At 38.5% G+C, this 18,612-nt stretch overlaps 2 protein-coding genes across 2 annotated transcripts in view; one reads left to right on the forward strand and one right to left on the reverse strand.

The window, feature by feature from the left end:
* Positions 1-4,269, reverse strand: part of LOC131592857 (uncharacterized) — a 38,882-nt gene extending 34,613 nt beyond the window's left edge. The window contains exons 1-2 of the mRNA XM_058864694.1: positions 4,250-4,269; positions 705-4,049 (exon numbers count right to left, since the gene is read on the reverse strand). The gene's annotated coding sequence lies outside the window, so the exon portion shown is untranslated. The remainder of the gene's footprint in view (positions 1-704; positions 4,050-4,249) is intronic.
* Positions 421-17,196, forward strand: LOC131592858 (methyl-CpG-binding domain protein 2-like). Its single transcript, XM_058864695.1, has 7 exons — positions 421-673; positions 7,150-7,309; positions 8,785-8,922; positions 11,385-11,475; positions 12,897-13,074; positions 15,242-15,376; positions 17,044-17,196. The coding sequence occupies exons 1-6, from the start codon at positions 561-563 to the stop codon at positions 15,369-15,371; spliced, it is 810 nt and encodes a 269-aa protein (XP_058720678.1). The 5' UTR covers positions 421-560; the 3' UTR covers positions 15,372-15,376; positions 17,044-17,196.
* Positions 17,197-18,612: the final 1,416 nt, after the last annotated feature.

Here is an 18,612-nt window from a genome sequence, read left to right on the forward strand (position 1 = left end):
TCCGATCCCTCCGTGCTCACGGCTCCGGTCCGACCCCTCCGTGCTTCCCCCTCACAGCTCCGCTCCGATCCCTCCGTGCTCACCGCTCCCGCTCCGACCCCTCCGTGTTCACGGCTCTGGTCCGACCCCTCCGTGCTTCCCCCTCACAGCTCCGCTCCGATCCCTCCGTGCTCACCGCTCCCGCTCCGACCCCTCCGTGCTTCCCCCTCACGGCTCCGCTCCGACCCCTCCGTGCTCACCGCTCCCGCTCCGACCCCTTCGTGCTTCCCCCTCACGGCTCTCGCTCCGAGGCTCCACCGTGACCCCGCGGGCTCCTCGGTCCCGCCCCCGCTGTTTCTCTATGGTTCGACTCGACCGCTCTGCCCCGCTCGGAGGCCGCGTTCGGGCCGGGCCGGGTTGCGCGCGCAGCCCGCGCTCCTGGCGCCGCGCGCCCGCTCCGCCATCGCCGCGGGGTCCCGGCCCCGGGCCGAGCCGGGCCGGCAACACCGAGCGGCATCGGCCGCCACCAGCCGGGCCGGCAGCTCCGGGCCTTCAACGGCCCCGTCTCGCCGGCCCGGCGTATGGAGAAACCCGGCAGGATGGATTGTCCCGCTCTGCCTCCGGGTTGGAAAAAGGAAGAGGTGATCCGTAAATCGGGCCTGAGCGCCGGTAAAAGCGATGTTTATTACTTCAGGTAAGGGCTCGAAGGATCGCGGTGGGGTTACCGAGTCTCCGGAGCTCTCGGAGCCGAGGTTGGGAAGGGACGCTGGGGTTGCTCCGTACACGCCGCCGGCGCGGCTGTCACAGCCCGCTCGCTTCCGCCATGGCTCTGGCACGGCCGGCTCCTGTCACGGGGTTGTTCCGGTTCTCTCTGAGGGGGGGGAACCGGGCTCCTGTCACGGGGGGAGCTCGGGCTTCTGGCACGGGGTTGTTCCGGTTTTCTCTGAGGGAGAACCGGGGCTCCTCTCCCCGGAGGAGCTCGGGGTTTTGTCCCGGGACTGTTCCGGGTCTCTCTGAGGGGGAGCCGGGCTCCTGTCACGGGAGCGGTTCCGGTTTCTTCTCTGAGGGGGGACCGGGGCTTCTGGCCCCGGAGGAGCTCGGGGAGGTTCCGGTTCCTTCTCTGAGGGGGATTCTGAGTTGTTTTCACGGGAGGAGCTCGGAGTTTTGTCCCGGGACTGTTCGGTTCTCTCTGAGGGAAAACCGGAGCTTCTGTCCCCGGAGGAGCTCGGGGTTTTGTCCCGGGACTGTTCCGGGTCTCTCTGAGGGAAAACCGGAGCTTCTGTCCCCGGAGGAGCTCGGGGTTTTGTCCCGGGACTGTTCCGGGTCTCTCTGAGGGGGAGCCGGGGCTCCTGTCATGGGGGCGGTTCCGGTTCTCTCTCTGAGGGAAAACCGGGGATCCTGTCCCCGGAGGAGCTCGGGGAGGTTCCGGCTCCTTCTCTGAGGGGGATTCCGAGTTCTTTTCAAGGGAGGAGCTCGGAGTTTTGTCCCGGGACTGTTCCGGTTCTCTCTGAGGGGGAACCGGAGCTTCTGTCACCGGGTGGTTCCGGTTCTCTCTGAGGGGGGGGAACCGGGCTCCTGTCACGGGGGGAGCTCGGGCTTCTGGCACGGGGTTGTTCCGGTTTTCTCTGAGGGAGAACCGGGGCTTCTGTCCCCGGAGGAGCTCGGGGTTTTGTCCCGGGACTGTTCCGGGTCTCTCTGAGGGAGAACCGGGGCTCCTGTCACGGGGGAGATTCCGGTTTCTTCTCTGAGGGGGGACCGGGGCTCCTGTCCCCGGAGGAGCTCGGGGAGGTTCCGGTTCCTTCTCTGAGGGGGATTCCGAGTTACTTTCACGGGGGAAGCTCGGAGTTTTGTCCCGGGACTGTTCCGGTTCTCTCTGAGGGGGAGCCGGGCTCCTGTCACGGGGGCGGTTCCGGGTCTCTCTGAGGGGGGACCGGGGATCCTGTCCCCGGAGGAGCTCGGGGAGGTTCCGGTTCCTTCTCTGAGGGGAAAACCGGGTTTTTGTCCCCGGAGAAGCTCGGGGTTTTGTCCCGGGACTGTTCCGGTTTTCTGAGGAGGAACCGGGCTCCTGTCACGGGGCGGTTCCGGGTCTCTCTGAGTGGGGACCGGGGCTTCTGTCACGGGGGGGAGCTCAGGAAGATTCCGGTTCCTTCTCTGAGGGGGAACCGGGGCTCCTGTCCCCGGAGGAGCTCGGGGAGGTTCCGGCTCCTTCTCTGAGGGGGATTCCGAGTTCTTTTCACGGGGGAAACTCGGAGTTTTGTCCCGGGGTTGTTCCGGTTCTCTCTGAGGGGGGGGAACCGGGCTCCTGTCACGGGGGGAGCTCGGGCTTCTGGCACGGGGTTGTTCCGGTTTTCTCTGAGGGAGAACCGGGGCTTCTGTCCCCGGAGGAGCTCGGGGTTTTGTCCCGGGACTGTTCCGGGTCTCTCTGAGGGAGAACCGGGGCTCCTGTCACGGGGGCGGTTCCGGTTCCCTCTGAGGGGGGACCGGGGCTCCTGTCCCCGGAGGAGCTCGGGGAGATTCCGGTTCCTTCTCTGAGGGGGATTCCGAGTTCTTTTCACGGGGGGAGCTCGGGGTTTTGTCCCGGGACTGTTCCGGTTCTCTCTGAGGGGGGACCGGGGCTCCTGTCCCGGGATTATTCCGGTTACTTCTGTGAGGGGAAACCGGGATTTTATCCCGAATTCTACCGGGTTTCATCCCGGTGTTTATTCCAAATTATCCCGTTTTTTTTTTATCCCGAGTTATCCCTGTCTTTATCCCGTGTTTTCTCTGGATTTTATCCAGGAGTTTTCCCGAATTATACCGGTGTTTATCCCAAATTATCCTGGGGTTTATCCGGAGTTATCCCGGATTTTATCCCGAGTTATCCCAGGATTTTATCCAGAGTGATCCCAATTCCAGATCCAGGAATTTTTGGGGATTTTTATGGAATTTTTAGGGTTTTTTAAGGATTTTTTGGGAGTTTTTTAAGGAATTTTTGGGTATTTTGGGAATTTTTGAGGGAAAAATTGGGATTGGAGAGGAAAAATTGGGATTGGGTTTTTTTATGGATTTTTGGGGGTTTTAGGGAATTTTTTAGGGATTTTTTGGGGAAGTTTTGAGGGAATTTTTTGGGGTTTTTGGGAATTTTTGCGGTAAAAATTTGGATTGGAGGGGAAAAATCGGGATTTGGGATTTTTAGGGAATTTTTGAAGATTTTAATGGAATTTTTTTGGCTTTTCAGGGAATTTTTGAGGGATTTAATGGAATTTTGGAGGGGAAAAATTAGGATTGGAAGAGGAAAAATGGAATTTAGGGATTTTTATGGAATTTTTGGGAGAATTTTGGGCTTTTTTAGGGAATCTTTTTGGTTTTTCAGAAAATTTTGGAGGGGATTGGAGGAGTAAAATTGGGATTTGGGATTTTTATTGAATTTTTTGCGGTTTTTAGGGAAGTTTTGGGGGTTTTTAGGGAATTTTGGAGGGGAAAAATTAGGATTGGAAGAGGAAAAATGGAATTTAGGGATTTTTATGGAATTTTTGGGAGAATTTTGGGCTTTTTTAGGGGATTTTTGGGGTTTTTTAGGAAATTTTGGAGGGGAAAAATTGGGATTGGGACAAATCCAAACTCCAAACCTGAAATTCCAAATTTTCTTGGGAATTTAAGATGGGAAAAACCATTTGGGAAAGGCTCGGATTCAGAAGGAGTGGGAAAAATGAAGGTCATTATGTAAATGAGCTCATTTGCATATTTAATGAATATTTTTGGGGTCAAGTCAATCCTAAAATTTCTGGCTGGACGAGTTTTCCCGGTTTTTCCTCATTATCCTCAAAAATGGGATTAAAAGAAGGTTTTAAACTCCCCCAAATTCCCAAAAAAAGTCGGAATTCCGATTTTTTCCCCTCCAATCCAAATTTTTCCTTCCGAAAATCCCTAAAAAAACCACAAAAATCCAAAAAAAAATCCATGAAAAACCCAAAAATTCCATAAAAATCCCCAAAACTTCCCTAAAAACCGCAAAAAATTCAATAAAAATCCCCAATCCCAATTTTCCTCCTACAAAATTTCCTAAAAATCCCCAAAAATTCCCCAAAATCCTCGAAAAAATCCCTCGAAAATCTCAAAAAATTCCCCAAAAATTCCACAAAAGAATCCCAAAAAAATCCCTGAAAAATCCCCAAAAATTCTACAAAAAATCCCAAAAAATTCTTAAAATTCCAAAAAAAATCCCTCAAAAATCTGAAAAAATTCCCCAAAAAATTCCACAAAAAAAATCCCAAAAATTCCCCCAAAAAACTCAAAAAAATCACTCAAAAATCTCAAAAAAATCCCAAAAAATTTCACAAAAAAACCTCAAAAGTTCCCCCAAAAAATCTCCAAAAGTCTCTCAAAAATTCCACAAAAAACCCTCAAACAATCCCCGAAAAATCCCCCCAAAAATCTCCAAAAATTCAAAAAAAAACCTTAAAAAATTTTCATCAAATCCCAAAATATCCCCAAAAATTCCACAAGAAACCCCAAAAATTCCCGAAAAAATCCCCCAAAATTCCCCAGAAAATCCACAAAAAATCCCCAAAAAATCTTCAAAAAATGATGCCAAAAATCTCAAAAAAATCCCCAGAAATTCCCTAAAAATCCCAAAAAAATCCTTCAAAAATCTCAAAAAATCTCCAAAAATTCCACAAAAAATTCCCAAAAATTCCCCCAAAAAACTCAAAAAAATCCCTCAAAAATTCTCAAAAAATCCCTAAAACTTTCACAAAAAAATCTCCAAAAATCCCTAAAAAATCCCCAAAAATTCCCTCAAAAATCCCTCAAAAATCCCAAAAAATCTCCAAAAATCCCTCGAAAATTCCACAAAAAACCCTCAAAAAATCCCCAAAAAATCTCCAAAAATTCCCAAAAAAACCTTAAAAAATTCCCAAAAAATCCCCCAAAATTCCACAAGAAACCCCAAAAATTCCCAAAAAAATCCACAAAAATTCCCCAAAAAATCCCCCAAAATTCCCCAAAAAATCCACAAAAAATCCCCAAAAAATCTTCAAAAAATGCCAAAAATCTCAAAAAAATCCCTAGAAATTCCCTAAAAATCCCCCAAAAATCCCAAAAAATCTCAAAAAATCTCAAAAAATTCCCAAAAATTCCCCCAAAAAACTCACAAAAATCCCTCAAAAATTCTCAAAAAATCCCCAAAAATTTCACAAAAAAACCTCAAAAATTCCCTAAAAAATCCCCAAAAATTCCCCAAAAAATCCCCCAAAATTCCCCAAAAAAATCCACAAAAAATCTCCAAAAAAATTCCTAAAAAATCCCAAAAAAACCCCCAAAAAATCTCAAAAAAATCTCAAAAAATCCCCAAAAATTTCACAAAAAAACCTCAAAAATTCCCTAAAAAATCCCCAAAAATTCCCTCAAAAATCCCAAAAAATCTCCAAAAATCCCTCGAAAATTCCACAAAAAAGCCTCAAAAAATACCCCAAAAATCCCCCAGAAATCTCCAAAAATTCCCAAAAAAACCTTAAAAAATTCCCAAAAAATCCCCCAAAATTCCACAAGAAACCCCAAAAATCCCCAAAAAATCCCCAAAAAATCTCAAAAAATCTCCAAAAGTTCCTCAAAAAATTCCCAAAAATTCCCCCAAAAAACTCACAAAAATCTCTCAAAAATTCTCAAAAAATCCCAAAAAATTTCACAAAAACCCCTCAAAAATTCCCTAAAAAATCCCCAAAAATTCCCTCAAAAATCCCAAAAAATCTCCAAAAATCCCTCGAAAATTCCACAAAAAACCCTCAAAAAATACCCAAAAAATCCCCAAAAATTCCACAAAAAAATCTCCAAAATTCCCCAAAAAATTTTCAAAAAATGTTGCAAAAAATTTCAAAAAAATTCCATAAAAATCCCTTAAAAATCCCCCCAAAATCCCTCAAAAATCTCAAAAAATCCCACAAAAATTCCACAAAAAATTTCAAAAAATTCCCCAAAAAATCCTCAAAAATCTCAAAAAATTCCACAAAAAATCCCCAAAAAATCCCCCCAAAAATCCCAAAAAATAAAAAAAAATCCACAAAAAATCTCAAAAAAATCCCCAAAAATAAAAAAAAAAATCCCAAAAAATCCCAAAAAATTCCAGAAGGAATCCCCAAAATTCCCAAAAACTCCACAAAAATTCCCCCAAAATTTCCCCCAAAATCCTAAAAAATCTCCGAAAAAAATCCCCGAAAAAACCCTAAAAAATTTCAAAAAAACCTTCAAAAATCCCTAAAAATCCCCAAAAAATCATTTTAAAAATCCCCCAGAATTTCCCAAAAATCTCCAAAAATCTCAAAAAAATCTCTCAAAAATCTCAAAAAAATCCCCAAAAATTCCATGAAAAAGTCCTTAAAAAAATCCGCAAAAATTCCACAAAAAAACCTAAAAAAATCTCTCAAAAATCCTCAAAATTCCTACAAAAATTCCACAAAAAATCCATTAAATATCCCCAAAAAATCCAAAAAAATTCCCCAAAAATTCCAGAAAAAAAAACCCTCAAAAATCCGCAAAATTCCCCCAAAAATTCCACAAAAATTCCACAAAAATTCCCCAAAAAATAAAAAAAAATTCCCAAAAAACCGCGAAAAAAATCCCTCCAAAATCTCAAAAAAATCCCAAAAAATCCCAAAAAAATTCCACAAAAAATCCTGAAAAATCCCCCTAAAATTCCCAAAAAATCCCAAAAAATCTCCAAAAAAATTCCTAAAAAATCCCAAAAAAACCCCCAAAAAATCTCAAAAAATTCCAAAAAATTTCCAAGAATCTCCAAAAAAATCCTCAAAAAATCCCCAAAAATTCACAAAAAAATCCCCCAAAAATCCTCCAAAAATCCCCCAAAAATCCAAAAAAATTCCCTAAAAATTCCCCCCAAAATCCAAAAAAATCTCCAAAAAAATCCCAAAAAAACCCTAAAAAATGCAAAAAAAATTCTAAAAAAATTCCAAAAAAATCCCTCAAAAGTCCCCAAAATTTCCACAAGAAACCCCAAAAATTCCCCAAAAAATCCCCAAAAAATCTCCAAAAAATGCCCAAAAAATCCCAAAAAATCCCCAAAAAAACCCCTAAAAAATCCCAAAAAAATTCCAAAAAATCTCCCAAAATTCCAATTTTCCAGCGCCACCTCCCCTGTCCAAAGCAGCAATTCCAGGTTTTTTCCCTGTTTTCCAGCCCCAGTGGGAAGAAGTTCCGGAGCAAGCCGCAGCTGGCGCGGTACCTCGGCAATTCCGTGGATTTGAGCTCCTTTGATTTCCGTACGGGGAAGATGATGCCCAGCAAGCTGCAGAAGAACAAACAACGCCTGAGGAACGACGCCCTCAACCCCAACAAGGTCAGCCAAAACAATTCCCAAAGTTTTCCCATTTTTTCCCCATTTTTTCCTATTTTTTCCCAATTTTTTCCCCATTTTTCCAATTTTTTTCTGATTTTTTTCCTGATTTTTCCTAATGTCTTTTCAGATTTTTTTCCCGTGTTTTCTTATTTTTTTCCCAAGTTTTCACAATTTTTTCCCCATTTTTCTCCATTTTTTCCCCAATTTTTCCCATTTTTTCCCCATTTTTTCCCATTTTTCTCATTTTTTTCAGGATTTTTCCCCATTTTTTTTACAGCTTTTATTATAGATTTTTCCCCAATTTTTTCCCATTTTTATCTCAAATTTTTTCCTAAATCTCCTATTTTTCCCATTTTTTCCTCTTTTTTTAATGATTTTTCCTGAATTTTTGCAGATTTTTTACAAAATTTTCCCAAATTTTTTCCCAATTTTATCCTAATTTTTTTCCCAAATTTTCTCTTATTTTTCTCATTTTTTTCCCATTTTTTCCCATTTTTTCCATTTTTTTCCATTTTTTTCCATTTTTTTCCTGATTATTTTGCCTCATTTTCCCCATAATTTTTCCCATATTTTTCCCAATTTCTTCCCAAATCCTTCCCAAATTCCACCATATTTTTCTCATTTTTTCCTTATTTTTTCCCTTTTTTTTCCCTGATTTTTTTCTAAATTTTTCTAATTTTTCTCCTGATTTTTTCCCATTTTTTTCCCAAATTTTCCCCATTTTTTCTACTTTTTTTCCCTTTTTTTTCCTGATTTTTCCTTATTTTTTTGCAATTTTTTTTTTGATTCCTTCCTCATTCCCACTTTTCCCGCCAAATCCTCACCTCGTTCCCACCAATTCCTTCCAAATTCCCATTTTCTCACCAAATCCCCGCCTCATTCCCGCTTTTCCCACCAAATCCTCCACACTTTTCCCTCCAAATCTTCCACATTTTTCCCACCGAATCCCTCCATTTTCCCACCAAATCCTCTGCACATTTTTCCCACCAAATCCCTCCATTTTCCCGCCAAATTCCCATTTTTCCCGCCAAAACCCCACCTTAATCCCACTTTTCCCACAAAATCCTCCCCCATTTTCCCACCAAATCCCCCCCATTTTCCCGCCAAATCCCCTCATTTTCCCTCCAGTTCCCCCCATTTTCCCTCCAAATTCTCCACATTCTTCCCGCCAAATCCCCCCATTTTCCCGCCAAATCTTCCGCATTTTTCCCTCCAAATCCCCCCATTTTCCTGCCAAATCCTCCACATTTTTCCCACCAAATCCCATTTTCCCGCCAAATCCCCCCCATTTTCCTGCCAAATCCCCCCGTTTTCCCACCAAATTCTCCACATTCTTCCTGCCAAATTCTCTCCCATTTTCCCGCCAAATCCCCCATTTCCCGCCAAATCCTCTGCACATTTTTCCCACCAAATCCCCCCATTTTCCCGCCAAATCCCGGCCTCATTCCCGTTTTTTTCCCGGGTTTTTTTCCCAGGGAAAGCCGGATCTGAACACGGCGCTGCCGATCCGGCAGACGGCGTCCATCTTCAAACAGCCGGTGACGAAGGTGACGAATCACCCCGGGAATAAAGTGAGGAGCGACCCCCAGCGCCTGACGGAACAGCCACGACAGGTGGGAATTCCCGGGAAAATATTGGGGAAAAACCGGAAAAAATTTTGGGAAAAACTGGGGGAAAATTGGGAGAAAATTGGGGGAAAATGGGAAAATATTAGGGAAAAAATGGGGAAAAAATTGGGGGGAAATTGGGGGAAAAATGAGAAAAAATTGAAGGAAAATTGGGGAAAAATTGGGAAGAAGAAAGGAAAAAAATTGGGAAAAAATGGGGGAAAATTGGGAAAAAATTGGGAGAAAATTGGAGAAAAATTAGGGAAAAAATTGGGAGAAAAATGGGGAAAAATGGGAATAAAATGGGAATAAAATAAGGGGAAAATGGAAAAAAAAGGGGAAAAAATGGGAATAAAATGGGGGAAAAATGGGGAAAAATTGGGGGGAAAATGGGGAATAAAATGGGGATAAAATAGAGAAAAAATGGTGGAAAATGGGAAAAAAGGGGGAAAAATTTGGAATAAAATGGGGAAAAATTGGGAAAAATTAGGAAAATATTAGGGAAAAAATTGGGGAAAAATTTGGAAAATTGGGAAAGGCAAAGGAAAAAAATTGGGGAAAAATGGGGGAAAATTGGGAGAAAATTGGGAAAAATTGGGGGAAATTTTGGAAAAAATGGGGAAAAATTGGAGGAAAATTGATGGAAAAAGAGAGGAAAAATGGGGAAAATTGGGAGAAAAATTGGGGGAAAATTGGGGGAAAATTGGGGAAATATTGGGGGAAAATTGGGGAAAAATTGAGAAAAATTGGGAAAAATTGAAGGAAAATTTGGGAAAATTGGGAAAAAATTGGGGGGAAATTGGGAGAAATTGGGGAAAAATTGCAGGAAAATTGAGGGAAAATTGAGGAAAAATTGGGGGAAAATTGGGAAAAATTGGAGAAAATATTAGGGAAAAATGGGGAAAAATTGGGAAAAAACAGGGAAAAATTGGGGGAAAATGGGGGGAAATTGGTGAAAAAATGGGAAAAAATTGGGGAAAAATTGGGGAAAATTGAGGAAAAAATTGGGGGAAAACTGGGGAAAAAATGTGGGAAAATTGGGGGGAAATTGAGAAAAAATGGGGGAAAATTTGGGGGAAAGTTGGGAAAAAATTGGGGGAAAAAATTGGGAAAATTTGGGAAAAAATAGGAAAAAGTTGGGAGAAAATAGGGGGAAATTGGGGAAAACTTGGGAAGAGCAAAGGAAAAAATTGGGAGAAAATTGGGGGAAAATTGGGAAAAAATTGGGGAAATATTGGGAAAAAATGGGGGGAAAATTAGAAAAAATTTGAGGAAAAATCGGGGAAAAATTGGGAAGAGCAAAGGAAAAAATTGGGGAAAATTGGGAGAAAATTGGGGAAAAATTGGGGGAAAATTTGGGGGAAATAGAGGAAAAATTGGGGAAAATTTGGGAAAAAAGTTGGGAAAAATTGGGGGAAAATGGGTGAAAAAATGGGGAAAATTGGGGAAAAAATTGGGGAAAATTTGGAATAATATGGGGAAAAATTAGGGGAAAATTGGGAGAAATTGGGGAAAAATTGGGGGAAATTGGGGGAAAATTGGGAAGAGCAGAGGAAAAAATTTGGAAAAAAATGGGGAAAAATTGGGGGGAAATATGGGAAAATAATTGGAAAAATTGGGAAAAAATTGAGGTGAAATTTGGAGAAAATGGGAAAAAAATTGGGGAAAAAATTGGGAAAAATTTGGAATAAAATGGGGAAAAATTGGGGGGAAAATTGGGAGAAATTGGGGAAAAATTGGGGAAAAATTGGGGGAAAAAACCAGAAAATTAAGACGAAAAATAAGGAAAAGTTGGGGGAAAAATGGGAAAAATTTAGGAATATTGGAGAAAAATTGGGGGAAATTGGGGGAAATGTGGGAAAAGATTAGGGAAAAAAATGGGGAAAAAAATTGGGAAAAAAATTGGGAAAATGGTAAAAAAATTGGGAAGAAATGGGGAAAAGTTGAGAAAAAATTGGGGAAAAATTGGGAAAAAATTGGGAAAAAATGGGAAAAATTGGGAAAAAATTGGGAAAAAATTGGGGAAAAATTGGGAAAAAATGAAGGGAAAATGATGAAGAAATTGGGAAAAAATTGGGATAAGTTGGGTAAAAATTGGGAAAAAAATGGGAAGAAATGGAGGAAAATTTAGAAAAAAATGGGAAAAAATTGGGGAAAAATTTAAAAAAATTGGGAAAAAATGGGGAAAAGTTGGGAAAAGATTTGGAAAAAATTGGGGAAAAATTGGGAAAAAATGGAGGGAAAATGGTAAAAAATTGGGAAAAATTTGGGAAAAAGTTGGTAAAAAATGGGAAAATAATGGAGGGAAAATGGTGAAAAAAATGGGAAAAATATGGAAAAAAAAGATGAAAAACTGGGAAAAATCCCCCAAAATTCCAGGATTTTGAGGGAATGAAAGAGAAATTTGGGAATTTTTTGGAAATGTGGGAAGTGATGAAAATTCCTGTTTTTTTTTTGTTCTTTTCCAGCTTTTTTGGGAGAAGAGGCTGCAAGGGTTGAGCGCTTCCGATGTGAGCGAGCAAATCATCAAATCCATGGAGCTTCCCAAGGGATTGCAAGGTGGGGAAAAGTGGGAAAAATGGGGAAAAATGGGAATAAAATGGGGAATAAAATGGGGAAAAACTGGGGAAAAAATGTGAATGAAATGGGGAAAAAATGGGAAAAAAATGGGAATAAAAAAGGGAAAAATTGAGGGAAAATTTGGAATAAAATGGGGAAAAAATGGGAATAAAATGGGGAAAAAATGGGAATAAAATGGGGGGAAAATTGAGGAAAAATTGGGGGAAAATGGGAATAAAAGGGGAAAAAATGGGGAAAAATTTGGAATAAAATGGGGAAAAAATGGGAATAAAATGGGGGAAAAATGGGAATAAAATACGGAAAAATGGGAATAAAATGGGGGAAAATTGGGAATAAAATGGGGAAAAATGGGAATAAAATGGGGAAAAAATGGGGAAAAATGAGAATAAAATGGGAATAAAATGGAGAAAAATGGGAGTAAAATGGGGAAAAAATGGGAATAAAATGGGGGAAAAGTGGGAATAACATGGGGGAAAAATTGGAATAAAATGGAGAAAAAATGAGAATAAAATGGGAATAAAATAGGGAGAAAATGGGAATAAAATGAGTGAAAAATGGGAATAAAATGGGGGAAAAATGGGAATAAAATGGGGGGAAAATGGGAATAAAAGGAGAAAAAATTGGGGAAAAATGGGAATAAAATGGGGAATAAAATGGGAATAAAATGGGGAAAAAATTGGGAAAAAATGGGGAAAAATTGGGGAAAAAAAGGGAATAAAATGGGGGAAAAATGGGAATAAAATGGGGGAAAAATGGGAATAAAATGGGGAAAAATGGGGGAAAATGGGAATAAAATGGGAATAAACTGGGGAAAAAATGGGAATAAAATGGGGAATAAAAGGGGAATAAAATGGTGGAAAATGGGAATAAAATGGGGGGAAAATGGGAATAAAACAGGGGAAAATTTGGAATAAACTGGGAATAAATTGGGGAAAAAGTGGGAATAAAATGGAATTTTATGAGAAAAATCCTGGAATTTTAGGGGAAAAATCCTGGAATTTTAGGGAAAAATTCTGCAATTTTAAAGAAAAACTCTGCAATTTTTCCAGAAAAAATCTTGGAATTTCAGTTTAAAAATTCTGAATTAAATTGAAAAAAATCCAAATTTTAACCAAAGAATGTCAGAATTTGACCAAAAAAATCCAAATTTTGATGGAAAAATTCCAGGATTTTTTCCAATAAAATCTTGGAATTTTATGAGAAACACCTTGGAATTTTAACTAAAAAATACGGAATAAAATCCAAAAAAAAATCCAAATTTCAGCCAAAAAACGTCGGAATTTCACCCAAAAAAAGCCAAATTTTTACAGAAAAATTTGGGAATTTTCTCCCGTTGGAATGGAATTCCAACGGAAATTTCTCCCGTTGGAATTTCATGGAAAACCTTTGGAATTTTGCAGGTGTGGGTCCCGGGGCGAGCCGGGAATCGTTGCTTTCGGCCGTTGCCAGCGCTCTCCACAGCGGCTCCGCTCCCATCACGGGGCAGAATTCCCTGGCGGTGGAGAAGAATCCCGGGATTTGGTTGAACACGGCGCAGCCGCTCTGCCGCGCCTTCGTGGTCACCGACGACGACATCCGGTGAGCAATTCCCGGGAAAAAAATTCGGGAATGCTGGGATGGGAGAGGGATGAGGAATTCCCATTTTTTCCACAAAAATTCCCATTTTTTTCCCCCAAAAATTCCCATTTTTTCCTCAAAAATTTCCATTTTTTTCACACAAAAATTCCCATTTTTTCCCTCAAAAATTGACATTTTTTTGTGTAAAAATCCTCATTTTTTTCCCCAAAAATTCCCATTTTTTGGTGAAAAAAATCCCTTTTTTTTTCCTCAAAATTTCCAGATTTTTGGTGGAAAAAGTCCCATTTTTTCCTCAAAAATTCCCATTTTTTCCTCAAAAATTCCCATTTTTTGTGTAAAAATTCTAATTTTTTTTCACAAAAATTCCATTTTTTGTCAAAAATTCCCATTTTTTTGGTGAAATATTTCCCATTTATTCCTCAAAAATACTCATTTTTTGTGTAAAAATTCTCATTTTTTCTCCCCTGAAATTCGCATTTTTACCACAAAAATTCCCTTTTTTTTTCCACAAAAATTCACATTTTTTCCTCAAAAATTCCCATTTTTTTGACACAAAAATTCCCGTATTTTTCCTCAAAAATTCCCATTTTTTTTCCTCAAAAATTCCAATTTTTTGATGGAAAAAATCCCATTTTTTCCCTCAAAAATTCCCACTTTTTCCTCAAAAATTCCCATTTTTTCCATAAAAATTCCTGATTTTTCTAGCAAAAAAATTCCCATTTTTTGGTGCAAAAATTCCCATTTTTTTCACCCAAAAATTCCCATTTTTTCCTCAAAAATTCCCATTTTTTTGACACAAAAATTCCCATTTTTTCCTCAAAAATCCTAATTTTAAGGGAATTTTAAGGAAAAAAATGGGAATTTTGACAGCAAAAAAATGGGAATTTTAGAGAGAAAAAAATGGGAATTTTTGCATAAAAATTGGGAATTTTGGGGAGGAAAAAATGGGAATTTTTGAGGGAAAAAATGGGAATTTTAGGGAGAAAAAAGTGGGAATTTTTGAGTAAAAAATGGGATTTTTTGTGTAAAAAAAAGTAATTTTAGGGGAAAAATGGGAATTTTAAGGAGAAAAAATCTTAATTTTTATGTAAAAAATGGGAATTCTTTTGGGAAAAGTGGGAATTTTAGGGAGAAAAAAATGGGAATTTTTAAGGAAAAAAATGGAATTTCAAGGAGAAAAAAATCAGAATTTTTGTGTAAAAAATGGGTATTTTTTCATTTAAAAAATGGGAATTTTGGGGGAAGGAAAAATTGGGAATTTTTTTGGGAATTCCAAGTTTTTGCTGGAATTTTTGGGCAGGAAACAGGAGGAGAGGGTGCAGCGGGGGAATTTTAGGGAGAAAAAATTTGGGAATTTTAGGGAAAAAAAATCACAATTTTTGTGTAAAAAATGGGAATTTTAAGGAAAAAAAAGAGAATTTTAGGAAGAAAAAAAGGGAATTTTTGAGGTAAAAAATGGAAGTTTTTGCATTAAAAATAGGGGAATTTTAGGGAAAAATGGGTATTTTGGAGGGGAAAAACGGGAATTTTTGGGTGGAAAAAATGGGAATTTTAGGGAGAAAAAAGTGGGAATTTTAAGGAAAAAAATGGGAATTTTTTAGGGAAAAAAACAGGAATTTTTTGGGGAAAAAAATCAGAATTTTTGTGTAAAAAACAGGAATTTTGGAGGAAAAAATTGGGAATTTTTGCATAAAAAAATGGGAATTTTTGAGGGAAAAAATGGGAATTTTTGAAGGAAAAAAATGGGAATTTTAGGGAGAAAAAGCTCAGAATTTTGGGGAGAAAAAAATGGGAATTTTTATTAAAAAAAATCAAAATTTTTGTGTAAAAAATGGGAATATTTTTGGAGAAAAAAATCGGAATTCTGGGGGAAAAAATGGGAAATTCTGTGTAAAAAATGGGAATTTTAGGGAGAAAAAAAAGGAATTTTGGGGGAAAAATGGGAATTTTGGGGAGAAAAAAATGGGAATTTTGGGGGGAAAAATGGGGATTTTTGTCTAAAAAATTGGGAATTTTTGTGGATAAAAAGAGAATTTTAGGGAGGAAAAAATGGGAATTTTGGTGGAAAAAAATGGGAATTTTTGTGTAAAAACCGGGAATTTTTTGGGGAATGAAAATTTGGGAATTTTTTTGGGAATTCCAAGTTTTTCCTGGAATTTTTGGGCAGGAAACAGGAGGAGAGGGTGCAGCAGGTGAGGAAGAAGCTGGAGGAGGCGCTGATGGCCGACGTCGTTTCCCGCACTCAGGATTCCAGGAAAAACTCGGAATCGGAGCTGGAAAACGGCCGGGAATCCTGAGAGAGGTGGGAAAACGGGAATTTTGGGGGAAAAATGGGAAAAAATGGGAATTTTGGGGGAAAATGGGAATTTTGGGGGAAAAATGGGAAAAAATGGGAATTTTGGGATAAAAATGGGAAAAATTGGGAAAAATGGGAATTTTTGGGGAAAAAATGGGAAAAATGGGGGAAAAAATTGGAAAAATTGGGATAAAAATGGGAAAAATTGGGATAAAAATGGGAGAAAATGGGATAAAAATGGAGAATTTTGGGATAAAAATGGGAAAATTGGGAATTTTTTTGGGAAATATGGGAATTTGGGGAAAAAAAGGGGAATTTTGGGGAAAAAATTGGGGAAAAATGGGGAAAAAATGGGAATTTTGGGGGGAAAATTGGAATAAAAATGGGAAAAAATGGGAATTTTGGAGAAAAAATGGGAATTTTGGGAAAAAAATGGGAGTTTTGGGAGAAAAATTGGGATAAAAATGGGAAAATTGGGAAAATTGGGATAAAAATTGGGATAAAAACAGGGAAAAATGGCTATTTTGGGGAAAAAATGGGATAAAACTGGGAAATAATGGGAAAAAAATGGGAAAAATGGGAAAAATTGGGGGAAAATTGGAATAAAAATGGGAAAAATTGGGAAAAATTGGGATTTTTTGGGGAAAATGGGAAAAAGATGGGGAAAAATGGGATAAAATGGGAAAAATGGAAAAAATGTGAAAAAATTTGGATAAAAATGGGAATTTCGGGGGGAAAATGGGAAAAAATGGGAATTTTGGGGGGAAGTGGGAAAAAAATGGGGAAAAATTGGGGAAAAAATGGGAAAATGGGGATAAAAATGGGAAAAATCTGGAAAAATTGGATTAAAAATGGGAAAAAATAGGGAAATTGGGAATTTTGGGGGAAAAAATGGGAATTTTGGGGAAAAAAATGGGATAAAAATGGGGAAAATTGGGGAAAAATGGGAGTTTTTGGGGAAAATGGGAAAAAATGGGAATTTCGGAGAAAAAAATGGGAATTTTGGGGAAAAATGGGGGAAAAATGGGGAAAAATGGGATAAAAATGGGAATTTTGGGATAAAAATGTGAAAATTGGGAATTTTGGGGGGGAAAATGGGAATTTGGGGGAAAAAAATGAGATAAAAATGGGAAAAATCAGGATAAAATGGGAATTTCGGGGAAAAATGGGATAAAAATGGGGAAAAACGGGAAAAAATGGGGAAAAATTGGGATAAAAATGGGGGAAATTGGGATAAAAATGGGAAAAATGGGAAAAATTGGGAAAAAATGGAGATTTTGGGAAAAAAAATGGGAAAAAATGTGAATTTTGGCGGAAAATTTGGATAAAAATGGGAAAAAATCGGATAAAAATGGGAAAAAATGGGAATTTTGGGGGGAAATGGGGAAAAAATGGGGAAAAATGTGGAAAAATTGGGAAAAATGGGAAAAAATGGGGAAAATGGGAATTTTGGGGAAAAAAATGGGATAAAAATGGAAAAAATGGGAATTTTGGGGGGAAATGGAAAAAAGATGGGGAAAAATTTTGGGAAAAAAAGGGCAAATTGGGAAAAATTGGGGAAAAAAATGCAGGAAACACAGAAAAAAAATGGGAAAAAATTTGATTTTTTTCTGGAATTTTTCTCTTCACATCTATCCAAAAATCCCTTAAAAAATTCCTTTTTTTTTTTCCAGGTACTTGGATCCCCAAAGGAGAAAATTCCAAGAAAATTCCAAACTTTCGAGGCACTTTTTGAATTTTTCCCCCTTCGGATTCGCGCACATTTTTCCGAAGGTTTTTTTTTTTTTTTTTTTGGGAATTCCAAAAATATTTTTTTTGTTTATTTTTCGTTTTTAAATCCTTAATTTTTTTTTTTGGGATGTAAATATTCCTACAAGGAAAAAAAAAACCGGGAAAAATCAAATTAAGTATTCCCGAAAAATAAGAAAAATTTATATTAAAAAATTCATTTTATTTTGATTTTTTTTCCCTCTTTTTTTTTTTTTTTATTTTCCACAGATTTTTAAAAAAAATCTCGGATTTGGAATTCCAAAACTTTGGGAATTCTCTGGATTTTTATTTTTAAAGGATTTAAAAAAAACTTTGGATCAGGAAAATTCCCGTGGGGAAAAAAAAAAGAAATAAAAATTTTTCCCCGGATTCTGTAAATAAATAAATAAAAATGAATAAAAAATAGGAGATTTTTTTTTATACCTGGAAAAGAAAAATAAAATAAATAAATAATAATAATAAAAAAAACTTGGAAAATTCTGTAAAGAGAAATAAACGAATTTATTCTGAAAACTTTTTGGAATTTTTTATGGATTTATGTGGGAAAACGACAAAAAAATGGGAATTTTCTGAGGGAAATCTTGGAAATGGGAAGCCAAAAAAAAATATAAATATGGGAATATCTTGGGGTTTATATTAATTGAGGGTTTTTAATTAATTAATTATTAATTATTAATTAATCCCGGAATTTCCCGATCCCAAAATTCCCGAAATTCCCAAAGCGAGTGAGGGAGGGTCGAGTTTTCCCGCCCTTTTCTAAGGGGGTGGGGCTTCGCGCGTCTTATCCAATCAGCGCCGAGCTGCGGGCGCCTCAGCCAATAGCGAGCCGGCCGAGGTTTGAAAAGGGGCGCGCGTTGAGGGAGGGTGGCTCATTCCATGGGAGCGGCGCGGGAGCAGCAGGGGAGAATTCATGAGGTAAAAAGGGGCTTGAATTTTTATATTTTGATTTTATTTCTATAAAATATTAAAATCAGAGCGTCTGGGAGAGCTCCTGTGGTAAAACCAGGCCTGGATTTTTTAATTTTGATATTATTTCTATTAAAAATTAAAATCGGAGTTTCCGGGAGATTTTCTGAGATAAAACCGGGCTTGAATTTTTTAATTTTGATTTTATTTCTATAAAATAATAAAATCGGAACCTCCTGGAGATTTCCTGTGGTAAAAATGGGGTTGAATTTTTTAATTTTCATTTCTTTCTACAAAATATTAAAATCGGAGCTCCAGGGAGATTTCCTGAGGTAAAACCGGGCTTGAGTTTTTTAATTTTAATTTTATTTCTATAAAATATTAAAATCGGAGTCTCCTGGGGATTTTCTGAGGTAAAAATGGGCTTAATTTTTTTTAATTTTGATTTTTTTTGATAAAATATTAAAATTGGAACTTTCAGGGAGATTTCCTGTGGTAAAAACGTAATTAAATTTTTAGATTTTAATTTTGTTTCTATGAAATATTAAAATCTCCAGGGGATTTTC

Source organism: Poecile atricapillus, chromosome Z, assembly GCF_030490865.1.
Source record: "Poecile atricapillus isolate bPoeAtr1 chromosome Z, bPoeAtr1.hap1, whole genome shotgun sequence".
Taxonomy (NCBI): Eukaryota; Metazoa; Chordata; class Aves; order Passeriformes; family Paridae; genus Poecile; species Poecile atricapillus.

What these genes read in the sequence shown, in the direction of transcription:
- LOC131592858 (XM_058864695.1), top strand. Translation starts at nt 561, where the DNA reads ATGGAGAAACCCGGCAGGATGGATTGTCCCGCTCTGCCTCCGGGTTGG. An exon ending in ACGCCCTCAACCCCAACAAG is followed by an intron (nt 7,310 to 8,784) that starts GTCAGCCAAAAC and finishes TTTTTTTCCCAG; the next exon opens with GGAAAGCCGGATCTGAACAC. An exon ending in GCTTCCCAAGGGATTGCAAG is followed by an intron (nt 11,476 to 12,896) that starts GTGGGGAAAAGT and finishes GGAATTTTGCAG; the next exon opens with GTGTGGGTCCCGGGGCGAGC.